This window comes from Tribolium castaneum, unplaced genomic scaffold (genome assembly GCF_031307605.1).
Source record: "Tribolium castaneum strain GA2 unplaced genomic scaffold, icTriCast1.1 ptg000080l, whole genome shotgun sequence".
NCBI lineage: Eukaryota > Metazoa > Arthropoda > Insecta > Coleoptera > Tenebrionidae > Tribolium > Tribolium castaneum.
The window spans coordinates 1-12,417 of record NW_026986677.1 but is presented as its reverse complement, the minus strand read 5'-3'; the positions used below and the strand labels follow the sequence as shown (position 1 = coordinate 12,417).

The following is a 12,417-nucleotide window of genomic DNA, read 5'->3' as shown; positions in this document are numbered from 1 at the left end:
CAATTTCAAACACAAACGGCAGACACCTCACACGCTCTCTCAACACTCTTCCTCTTTGTCGTCTTCGAAATCAATTTCCCACACTCATCAATCACGTTGGCACATCGATCGTAGACCACATCATTGTGACCGATAATCTCACACACATCACAAACACAGACTCTTTCATTGGCACCACAGTCACCTCCGATCATCTCCCTCTTGTCTCAAACTTCACACTTCAAGGCCCCCAACCGCGACCCACGCACATCCCCATTTTCGATTTCAACAACACAAACTGGACCGACTTTCAAAATTACATCACAAACAACCTCCCACACATTGACGACACACTTGACCCCAACACCATTGACACACAAGTAACACAACTAACACAACTCATCAAACAAGCTCAAACACTTTTTGTACCCATCAAACACATTCCAACAAATCGCAAACCATTGCCCCCTCAAATCCTTGCCCTCATCCGAGTCAAACGCCGAATTTATCGCGAATTCGTGCAAACCAGATCTCCAGTCCTCAAAACTGTCTTTAACCGTCTCAATGCACAAATAAGACGTGACATCAACCAATTTCGTCTTGCCCACTGGTCAAACAGTTGTAGCTCCCTCGATTACCGAGACGGTAAAAAGTTTTGGGACAAATTCAATTCACTCACAGGCCGAAAATCTCACCCCATCCACCATTTGTCAGTCAACAACACCATTTTTAACACCCCACAAGACAAAGCAAATTGTTTTGCTGCTACCCTCCAAAACATCCACCAAGTCCCCAATGACCCACATTTCAACCAACACTTTTTTAACACAGTCACTAACAACACTCTCCGTTTCAGGCAAAACCTCCCCCGACTTGACTACGACGCTGACCTCGACCCAGACCCCGACCCAGACTTTCCACCCGACAACCCGGACTTGACCGCTCCAACCACCGACGACGAGATCAAAGCCCTCATTATCCGGCTGAAGAACTCGAAAGCCCCAGGACCAGACCAGATCAAACCCATTCTTCTCAAACATCTCCCTGACACAGCCATCACATCCATCACCACAATTTACAATTCTTGCTTCAATTCCGGTCACTTTCCAACCCCATGGAAAGAAGCCACCACCATCATGATTCCCAAGCCCAACAAAGACCCCAACAACCCACTTTCTTATCGTCCCATCTCTCTCCTCAACATTCTGGGAAAAATCTTCGAAACAATTCTTGCCTCTCGTCTCCGACACACTCTCGAAGAAAACAACCTACTGCCCCCTGAACAATTCGGTTTTCGCCCCCATCGCTCCACTTCCGACCCCACTTTCGAACTCTTCACCGACTCAACCCGGAGTGCCAATCTCGGCCAGTGCACACTAGCCGTCTTCTTGGACGTCGAACGTGCATTTGACCGTGTTTGGCACGATGGTCTCATCCAAAAATTTCTTTCCCACAACATCAACCTCAACTTCATCAAATTAATCGACTCTTTTCTCTCAAACCGCTCCTGCAAAGTCAAAGTCCAAAATTCCTTTTCTTATCCCGTCCCCCTTCTCTCCGGGGTCCCTCAAGGCTCCGTTCTGTCGCCCATTCTTTACATTTTTTACAGTTCTGATTTTCCTGTTTCAGATCTTCACCAGACCAAAACCCGCTTCTTCGCCGACGACACCGCCCTCTGGACATCCCGGACCACCGCCGCCTCAGCCTCCAGGACCCTGCAGCCCCTCCTCAACCAGATCTCCACATGGACTCGCAAGTGGAGAGTGAAGATCAACCCCACAAAATCCACCGCCATCCTCTTCAAACACCCCAACCTCACACGAAACAAGAAATTCGACCCACGCGACATCACCATCACACTCGACAACACACCCATCGACCTTGTGCCATCCACAAGGTACCTAGGAATCACCTACACACACACATGCTCACTCGACACCGACCTCCAGAACACGCTCAAGAAAGTCCGCAACCGATCCAACCTCCTCCGCCATCTCATGGGAAACTTCCAAGGGTGCCATTCCCGCACTCTTCTCCACACCTACAACACATTCATCCGACCCGTCATCGAGTACCGAGCCCCCATCTACGCATCTCTCCCACACACCAAGACACATCGCATTGCCACATGCGAACGACAAATCCTTCGCCGAATTCACCGCCTCGACCGCTTCCACGCCAGCAATTCCCTCCACCAGGACACAAACACCACCCCCATCACAGACCGTCTTCACAAACTCCAACAAAACTACATCAAACGCACACTCAACAACAACAACACAATTGCCCAAAACACACTCAACACTTCACATAAGTTTCTCACACGCGACAACACTCTTCGCAACCGAGTCCCCCGGATCCCCAGAAGAAAACTGCCCCATCCACCCACGGCGCTTCTCTCAGCGCTGTACCCCGACCTGCCCGACAATCTTCAACTTCTCGTTGAAGAGACGCCCCTCACAATGAGACGCCACTGACGACACCGACAAGACACCCACGACGACATCCACATCCACAGCTTCCTACGAGCCCCAAACTTCTCACTCTTTCACTCACCACCCGACGACACACACACTCCCACACAACATTCATCCATTTCCTTGACTGAAGAGGCCAAAAGCCTAAAACAGTCCGGACTCGTAGATTAAGTTGTAAATATCTTGTATATATTTATCAAAATCCCTTTTGAAATGTAATTATTTTGAATAAACGTATTTTGAATTGAATTGAATTAGTGCACCATGATTTTAGCTTGAACTTTCAAGTTGACAGGTATATTTTGTGTTCGTTGTGCGTATTACAGTTCGTTTGTGTCGTGTTTTTTTTTTCTTTATTAAGATTAGAAATATTAAAAAATATGCCACCAAAGACAAGCGGTAAAGCAGCGAAAAAGGCTGGAAAAGCTCAAAAGAATATTTCGAAGAGCGACAAGAAAAAGAAGCGCAGGAGGAAGGAAAGCTATGCAATCTATATTTATAAGGTATTGAAGCAAGTACACCCCGATACCGGTATTTCGAGCAAGGCGATGAGCATCATGAACAGTTTCGTTAATGATATCTTTGAACGGATCGCCGCTGAAGCTTCTCGTCTTGCGCATTACAACAAGCGTTCGACGATTACGAGCCGGGAAATTCAAACAGCGGTTCGTCTCTTGTTGCCTGGTGAATTGGCAAAGCACGCAGTCTCTGAAGGTACCAAAGCCGTCACCAAATACACAAGTTCAAAATAGAGAAGTTTTTTCTTTCATCGTTTAAAAAGAAGAAAAAAATGAAATCGGTTCTTTTCAGAACCACAATTAACATTTAAAAGTAAATAAAATTTGTTTCATTAAGTAAAAAATAAATCTAATGACCGACCACTCAAATCTAGATTTTTTTTTATCAATCGAAGCTCTTTTTAAATTAAATTTAAAATGAAACAGCAAAAACAAATTACATCGGTAAAAGTGCGACGCAAAAGAAATCAAGAAATAGCAGGAAAGTAACATCTCGGATTAATCAAATTCTTAACTCTCTTTAGTGTTTCTTCTATATGTCTTAATTTCATTTTTTTTAGTTATTACATTACAAACAATACTACATATTCTGATACGAATTCAATTTCACCTGAGGAATCGGAACCATTGGTTCTTCATTCCTGAACGCACCCTGGGCAGCCATGCCATGCCGTGTTGCCTTAGAAAAAAAAGAAGACGGCGCTCCGGGTTTTCCCCCGAAGTTATCCATTTGATGGAATCTGAAAGGAGCAGCGACGAACTCTTAAATTAGAAATTTAAAAAATATTTATAACATTCTCTCGTTTGTACATCCTTTTTAGTTTAATATTTAGTATTATATTTGGGTGCATAATTAAGACGCGGATTTCTTAAAATAAGTATAAGTTGTTGTGCTGTCATTTATAATTATTACATATTATAATGTCTATATTAGCAACGTAAGGTTGACGTTTCTCCAAAACTGTCACTTTGTCGCTTTAAAGCGACATAACTGAAAAAAACGCTTGTTCTCCCATTTTGTTTATTTTTTATTATTATTATTATTTTTTTTTTTTTGAAATCAAATGTCCAGTGATTTTTGTAACTAGCTATAGTTACTAGTAACAACGAGTAAACAGAAAATAAATAATTGCCAATTTTAATAAATTGTTACATGGTTTTGTTCTGAATATTATGGTATATTGTTAATACTTGGAGATTCAGAAAAAGTTTTGTGTATGTGTGTTGCGAGCGCAAATTTATATTGTCGATTTTGAGAAAATGCTTCAATCGACAAAGGTACAACTTTGCGCTATTAATAGGTACACTAATAGTTATTATTAATAATTATAAAAAATAAATAGATCAATAGTACTTTCCTCAAAGAAATTAACTAACAATTTATTATAATAAACAAATCTTTTATAGTAGATATCTACCCTAAATGTTTGTTATAAATTCGATTTATAAAACTATATACAAGAGTGGAATGATTAATTTATGGCCTCACATAGAAAACAATAATTTAGCAAAACAATTTTTTGATTACTTTTTACTATAACTACCTTTTTATTACATACACTTGGTTAATCGGGGTTTGGAATCCCATCCATGTGGGTCAATTCTGGTAACTTTTTAAACCAAGTTTTTTAGAGCTGTGATATCTTGAAAATTTTCGTTATATTTTTTCCAGTGTATTTTTTTCTTAAATTGGAAAATAGACTAAAATTTACTTTTTTTAAATTGTCGTATAAAATCTAAAGAATTGCGCTAAAACAGCTCCTTACATTGTTCAGTTTTCGTTTTTCCGGCGAGCTTCTGTGCTCAGAAAATGTGTTTTTGTCAATTTTTTCCCATACCCAAAACTTGATCAAAGATATAATGTGTTTGCTATTTTAAAATTATTAATGCTTGAACTATCTCAGACAACTATTATTTCTAATCTTCCAATATCTTTTTATGACATTTCTACAGGAGAAGCATTCTTAGATTTTCTTGAACTTGATGCATTCTTAAGATTTGTATGGTTTTTTTAAATGTCCAAAATACACTTTCAACCATACTAGGCAATGAAAAAGGTATATCTAATGTATAGAATCTAAGCCACCCATCTCAGCCACTTGACCTGACCTGACCTGACCATACCGTCAGGAGTGAAAGCTTATTCTTTTTCTCCAGGAATTAGCGCCTCCGTTCTTAGATCGTGCACGCTGGTTCCCAAGACATCTTCTGGCCGCCTCCTACGGCAGATGATCTAGGTCCCTCAGCGGGCATTTTTCTACGTCTTTTCGTTTACGAAGAATCAGAGCTTTTCGAACATTGATTTCTTCCTTCTTCCCCCATTTTCTTAGTTTTATAAATCTCCTCTGTAAATTTCTGTACTGTTCTCCAATGCTCATTGTTCTCGAGCATTTTTTCAACTAGATTATCATGTATAAGTTTATTACTTATTTGTAATTCCCACTTCTATCGAATGGCATCGCGTTGATAAAACACATGTTTTCGAAAAACACATGTTCGGCTGTATCTTCCTCGTTGCAGTATACACAGCGGTCATCATCTGCTCGATGCATACGGTGTAGATATGACAGAAAAGCCTTATGTCCTATTAAAAACTGTATTAGGTAGTAATTTACCTGTCTCACAGGTTTTCTCCTTTCCATCTACCGACTTATGTTCGAGATAAGACGATGCGATGCGTCCATTTTCTTTTGGAACTGTTGTCCCATCTGGCTTGCCATGCCGTGATAGATTGCTCTATCACTTTATGCTTGTTGCCTGTTCTATCAAGTACCTTCCTACTGTCTTTAATTTGAAAGGCGATAGAAGCCAGAAGCGACCTCTGCTATTATCTGAGGGGAAATGCTTTTACGCATACCAGACTAGGTCTGGTTATGTGGGACTCGGTCGGTAAATGTGCAAGCCGACAATACCCACTAAAACCCCTCGCGTCACCTTAGGGATCGGAACCATTGGTCCTTCATACCTGAACGCACGCTGGGTAGCCATGCCGGTTTGCATGGCGCCAGAAGAAAAGAAGAGGGCGCTCCGGGGATTCCCCCGAAGTGATCCATTTGATGGAATCTGAAAAGAGCTGCGACAGATAAATGTGGCAATGACATTTGATGCTTACCAGATTCGGAAGATCTGAGTGAGAAGGCATTTTTCGATCACAAGAGAGCCATCCTTGGCCTCTTGCATCTGGACGGACCGTTTTCGTCGTAGTCAACGGCCTCTCGCACCAGGGGGTTCGGGTGGGCTTCCGCCTTCGAAAAGGCTCGCTCGGCGGTCTCACGGAAGAATTCCTCCATCGTCGGCATCTTCGCCTCTCGGTGCAATTGGTTGTTGCGAACAAACCACGGGGCGTTGAATGCTTGACGGAGAAATTTGTTTTGGAAAGTTTGTAACTTATGCATCCGAGTCTTACAGGGCGCGAACGCCCAAGCCACAGAAGCATAAGTCATGGTAGGTCGGATCACTGATTTGTACAACAAGAGCTTGTTGTCAATTGACAACGCGCTCCGCCGACATACGAGAGATCTCAGCATTCCCGTGGCTATCTTACCCTTCGCGAGTGCGTAGTCAAGATGTGGGCCGAAGGAGTTTCCTCTGCACACTTATAAGTTTTTGCTTATATTTCTTCATTTTCAATACCCCTCTCTAATACCCGACCCGACCCGACTCGACTCGACTCGACTCGACCCGACCCGACCCGACCCGACCCGACCCGACCCGACCCGACCCGACCCGACCCGACTTGACCCGACCCGACCCGACCTGATCTGACCTGACCTAACCTGACTTTATCTTCTTAACTCTATACTTGTACTTGTACAATTATACTCAAACCTTAAACAGATAAATAAAATAATATCTTACTATGATAATTACGTTTAGTCATAGGTATACAGATAGGGAATCAAAAGCTTTGTTCACGATAGCGATCGATGAGCTTGTTCTGGCATTAATTGCATGCACAGTACATATGAGAAAAAAACCTGAACTTTTAGTTACAGGCCGTCGTTCACGGTCGAGAATATAACCTAGATACCGGATCAGTTCAGAACCAGTCCAAACGATCTTCATGTTCATTCGATCAAAGATTTTTAGTTCTAGACTTGCGCAGTTGACGAAAGCGGTTTTGTCTTTGTTACTCTCGTGTTTTGGTGCTTTACTGTCTATTTTATTATTGAGATTTATTTAATATATTACTAAATCGAAATTATTTGTAAAATAACTTTTGTGAATGTGAAAATGAGTAGTTTTTTACATTTTACACTTTTTTGTACCAATGTTTCTCTTTTATAAATGTGTGATAATTTTTTGCGGTTTTCCGATTTTTAAACATTTACTGCATACTTGACAACGGTATATTATTGTTTGTGGTAAACGATAATCCATAGCTGGTTCAGAACCGCACATGCGCTTTAAATGAGTCTTGGACTAATTTAGGATTAGTCCTAAATATCCTACGCAAACAAAGCTAATATTATTAGTACAGAAGCTTTAATATTGGAAAGTAAAAACAAAACAAAAAAATAAATGTAATAGAATTAATAATAACTGATTAAAACAAAAAAAAAGTATTTATATTAAATACTTAATATACTTCCAAATGAAAAATAGTCAAAAAATGACAATTTTATGACAATGCTTAAAATGTTAGTTGCCTGATCTAGAAAATTTACGCATCTTTATTAGCTATAATATCTACAGATAAAGAAAACCATGTTTACTAATTTTTAAAACAATAATGAATTTGTATAAATCTATCTTATTCAAACAAATATTTCTCGATTTTTTAATAAACTTATTTATTAATTATCCTCTTCAATTTTAAAGTAACTCGGTGGCGTTCTGTAATGACTATTTCAATTTTTGTTAATAAAATAAAAATTTGTAACAAATATTATTTTTTTAAATATCTTCAAATTAACACTATAAATATTTTTTATAAAAAACATATTTGTTTCATCAAAAGTTGTAAATTTTTTATTGATTCAATAAAGTCTACAATACTTACTCGGTTTATGAATTAAGTAGATCAGCAGACAAATGATCTAATATTTATAAACATTTGGCAACATTTTAATTAACTTCTTTGACGTTGTGTGCTTAAGAATTAAAAAAAACCAGATTAAACTTAAACTATCTATATCTAGTAAACTTAAACTACTTAATCTATCAATCTGTCTTTCTATCATATTTAAAATTTTCATTTTGTATATGACTTTTTTTACTTCAAATCACAAAAAAAAACAGTTAGAAACACGTTTGTGCTTAACCAAAACATTACATACTTTTTTTTAATCTAAATGCAAAATAGATTATGATACGCCACGTAAAACGTTTCGAGAATTTAATCTTAGTTATTGTTGAAACATGCAATCAAATATTCGGTTCATATATCAAAAATCATCCAAATTAGTAAAAATAGATTTCTACCAAATTTCTATCTAATTGCGTAGGCAAATAAATAAAAATATTTTAGTGATAATTTTTAAATTATCTTCCAAGTTATAATTATTTTTATTTTATACGCGCGCGCCATTGTCGACATCGAAGGAAAGAGTTTCCTATTATCTAGGTATTATTAATTTATTAAAAAGTACCAATTTATTACTGAGTGCAAGAGAGAGAGAGAAAGAGACAAACAGACATTAGGTATATCTGTTTTAGTAGAATTTACAATTTGTGAAGTGTCACTTGAAAAAAAGCATCTCATATAAACGAAAGAAGTAAACTACATTGTCATCTGTTGTTGTTGTTGTTGTTGTTGTTGTTGTTGTTGTTGTTGTTGTTGTTGTTGTTCTTTTCTATAATAATTTTGGTTCCAAGTTGAATTTTGGTTTTTACTTTAGGTAAAGAAAAACAAAACAGTAAGATGCAAACAAATAAAACCAAAGTATATTTTAACGTGTATAGGTTGGTAACTAACTACCTACATATTCTTCACTATAACACATTTTTGTGTTTGTGTAAAGTGACAGAATTTGTATTACGTAGGTGGATAGAACTAACTATTGAAATTGAAATTGAAATACAAAATTGATAAGTTTAAAAATAGTTTTCAGTGAATGTTGCTAATAGTTAGAACGTATAGATGACAACGCATTGCAACGAAACGAATCAAATTTGTTTCTATTTAGAAATGCATTTTATTTATAAAATAGAGTATTGTACAATAATGAAACATCGGTAAAGTTATAAGTATACTAAAACAACAAATATTAATAAAATAAACGTTTTTATTGTGACATTTTCTATCATACAACAGTTTACATCAAACGTTTGCATCTTCGAATGTTTTTTGAGATTTCGTTGTTTTTATCAAGACCAAAGTATAGAAAAAACTTTTAGAAAACATAAACAACTATTTTTTTTTTAATGTTTGCATTCAATGTACCCTAATGACTCCTGGGGCCCGTCATCTTCCAAAAAGTTCCGGTTTCGTAGTTGGTTTCGTTTCGTGCATCGACTGTTTTGAAAGAATTTTTCCGCACAAAAACAAAAGTATTTAAAAAAATTCTTATTGGCATTCGGTAGAGGATAGATTAGACTTTCGACAGACCAAAGACCAACTTTTCACGTTTACCCAGTAAGTATCTGTCGACGACGTCGCAGTTTGATGTTCTCTTTAACCGCGAATAAGTCGTCGGTACGGCGAGCGTCTGTAAGGACGTCACTAGGTCCTGAGAATAGTCGTTTCGTTGATATAAATTTCAGAATATATAGGAAAAATCTTTTTTTCAAAATTGGTTTTGTCGTCGGCTCGAAAACATTGACGATCGTCAAAAAGGAACGATGTCATCACGCCAAAGTCTAGTGTGAGAAGTGAAGTGAAGTGAAGTGAAAAACGTTTATTGGGAAACATACAAGTGCAATTATGCTGTGATATAATACAATACAATGTCCACACAGTTAGGCCAGGTGTTCGGCTTCATGTTGCGACGTTGCAGTTCCCCAAGGCCGTTCTAGGCGTCATGCCTCTTCAGCCTTGATCTAAGTGTTGTTGTCATCTGTTGAGTCTGGGTGAGGGGGGGTGAGTGTGAAGAGCGAAAATCTAGTTGAGCTTGAGATAAAGTTGGAATTGCTTGATTGCCAAATAGAGTGAACTTGAAGTTGTAGGAAATTGTGCAAAGAGAAAGTTTTTGCGTCTGCAGCCGACTTCGGACAAAGTCCCCGCATTCGCGTAGGGTAGAGGGAAACTGCAGAAAAACCTCCACCGGGACCGGAAAGTAAAGAAGATTCGTAGTTGTACATAGATTGTTTAAAGATGAGAGTAGAGCGACGTGTTTGCGTGGGTTTTAGGTTCTATGTTCTTATCTTGCTGGTCTTTGTTGACTTTGGGCCCCCGTTCAGTTGTTACTTCCGGCTCCTCTGTTCCAGCGTGATGGTGTAATTTGTTTGTGGAGTTGGGGAGGTGAAGAGGCCGCGAATCCTTCATAGAGGGATTCCGCGTTGGGCCTCTTCACGGCCTTTTCCTAGAACAGTCAACAGGAAAGCAGTATCTGTTTTGTGTATGGTGTTATGTCATTGTTTGTTAAGAGCAGTGTAAAGTCGTAAGTCGATAGTTTCCCGGCTCCGTTTGAGTTAAATGGTCAGTCTGGTTTGAAAAGGGGATTAGAGATTAGAGATGTTTGGATTATTTGACTCTAATGGAAAGTGGTGTTTCTTCGATGATGTTTTCCAGACTGGCCGACAGCTCGTTTTCACGGGCTGTTATTTCTAGCAAAGCGCTCGGAAGGTGGACTTTTTTCATTTTGGGTTTGCTTGGAAAGGTTTGAGAAGTGGAGAGGTTTTTATTGTGGGGGTCAGTCCAAGATGTACGGAGCGTTTGCTTTGCTATTTCATTTTGGGACCGGAGCGTACGAAGTACGTAAGACGACTGGAGCTTTTTTAAACGCTCATTGATCGAGTGTGCGCCAATGTGTTCATACAGTCGTTCGGACGGGAATTTGAAATATAAGTCGAAGATTTTACGCAAGATCTTCCTTTCGCAAGAGATGAGTCTTTCGATTTCAGGAGAGTTGAGGGACACATAGAGTACAGCACGGAATTCGATGACCGGCCGTATGAATGTTTTATATGTGTGGTGCAAGGTTTCGGAAGAACAGCCTTGCAACCCTCCCCGTAACCTAGAAATAATTCCCGCTCTTTGCCTCACCGTTCGAAGGGTAGCATTCAAGTCAGAAGAAAAGTTTCCATATTTATGGAATGAGATACCTAGATATCGGACCTCGTTGCTTAGGGGAATTTGGATATTCCAAAGAGAAAGGTGGATGTTCCGGGTTTGAAATTTCCACGACTGGCATTGGTGTCCGTTTCGGAAGAGAATGGCCGAAGACTTGGTTGGGTTAGGTTTTATCCTCCATTTGGAAGCCCACTTTTGGAATTCATCCAGGCACTCTTGAAGGACTTGAGTGGCCTTGAAAGATGTTTTCTGTCCTGTCCACAGGGCCGTGTCATCAGCAAAGAGAATGGTTTTTGTAGCAATTTGAGATTTGATTGGTATATCATGACAGTAGATTAGGTAGAGAAGAGGGGACAGAACAGAACCTTGGGGAACCCCGGCGTTTATACTGATTGGGTTAGATAGTTCATTTCCTTCTCGAACTTTTAGTGTTCTGTGCGATAAAAACGAGTGTATTAGTTGTGTTAATTGGTCGCTAAAGTGTAATTGTTTTAATTTGTAAATCAATCCAGCGTGCCAAACTTTATCGAAAGCTTTTTCGATGTCGAGAAAGACTCCCAAGACACACTGACCTAGGTTCAAGTGCCGCGCAACATCTGTTTGCAGCGCCGTAAGTGGGTCGCACGTTGACCTTTGTGCACGGAATCCAAACTGCGTGGGGGGGAAGAGCGAGTTGCCTTCGCAGAAATTACGAAGTCTTTCGGTGATTATTCTCTCAAAAAGTTTTCCAATTCCACTCAGAAGTGTGACTGGCCTATAAGAGTTTGGGTCGTCTGGGGGTTTTCCGGGTTTTTGGATCATAATTGCGATTCCAGATTTCCAGAGACAAGGAAAGTAAGACGTAGAAAGACAATTGTTGAAAATTTGAACAATTGCCTGCAAGACAGAGTGTGGAAGGTGTTTGAGTGTAATGTTTTTAATGTTATCATTTCCGGGTGCTTTGTTGTTTTTTAGTAAGTGTATTTTTGTCGCGATTTCCTCTAATTGAATGGGTTCGAGTACGGTGCTGACGTCATCTGTTTGTGTGTCCTTGTGGCGGTCGGCTTGTGTTATGTAGCAGGTGCGTGCTTGGGTGCGGTGAATGAACTGCGAGTGGAATGTCTCGACCCGTTTTTTATGAGAGTCATTGAACAACGGATCTTCAGGAATTTGGAAAATTTTCTCTAAGTGTTTTGCGTAAGCGTTTGCTTTGTCCGTGTCAGTTGTGATGAATTGATTGTTAACTTTCAAAAAGTGTCGTGGGTTTGATTTTTGTCCCGTTAAGATTTTT

General features: G+C 39.3%; 1 protein-coding gene across 1 annotated transcript; it reads left to right on the top strand.

The window, feature by feature from the left end:
• The first annotated feature begins 2,743 nt into the window (after positions 1-2,743).
• On the top strand, positions 2,744-3,249 carry LOC135267704 (histone H2B). Its single transcript, XM_064359686.1, has one exon. It carries the CDS (start codon positions 2,837-2,839, stop codon positions 3,206-3,208), a length of 372 nt encoding a protein of 123 aa, XP_064215756.1. The 5' UTR covers positions 2,744-2,836; the 3' UTR covers positions 3,209-3,249.
• Positions 3,250-12,417: the final 9,168 nt, after the last annotated feature.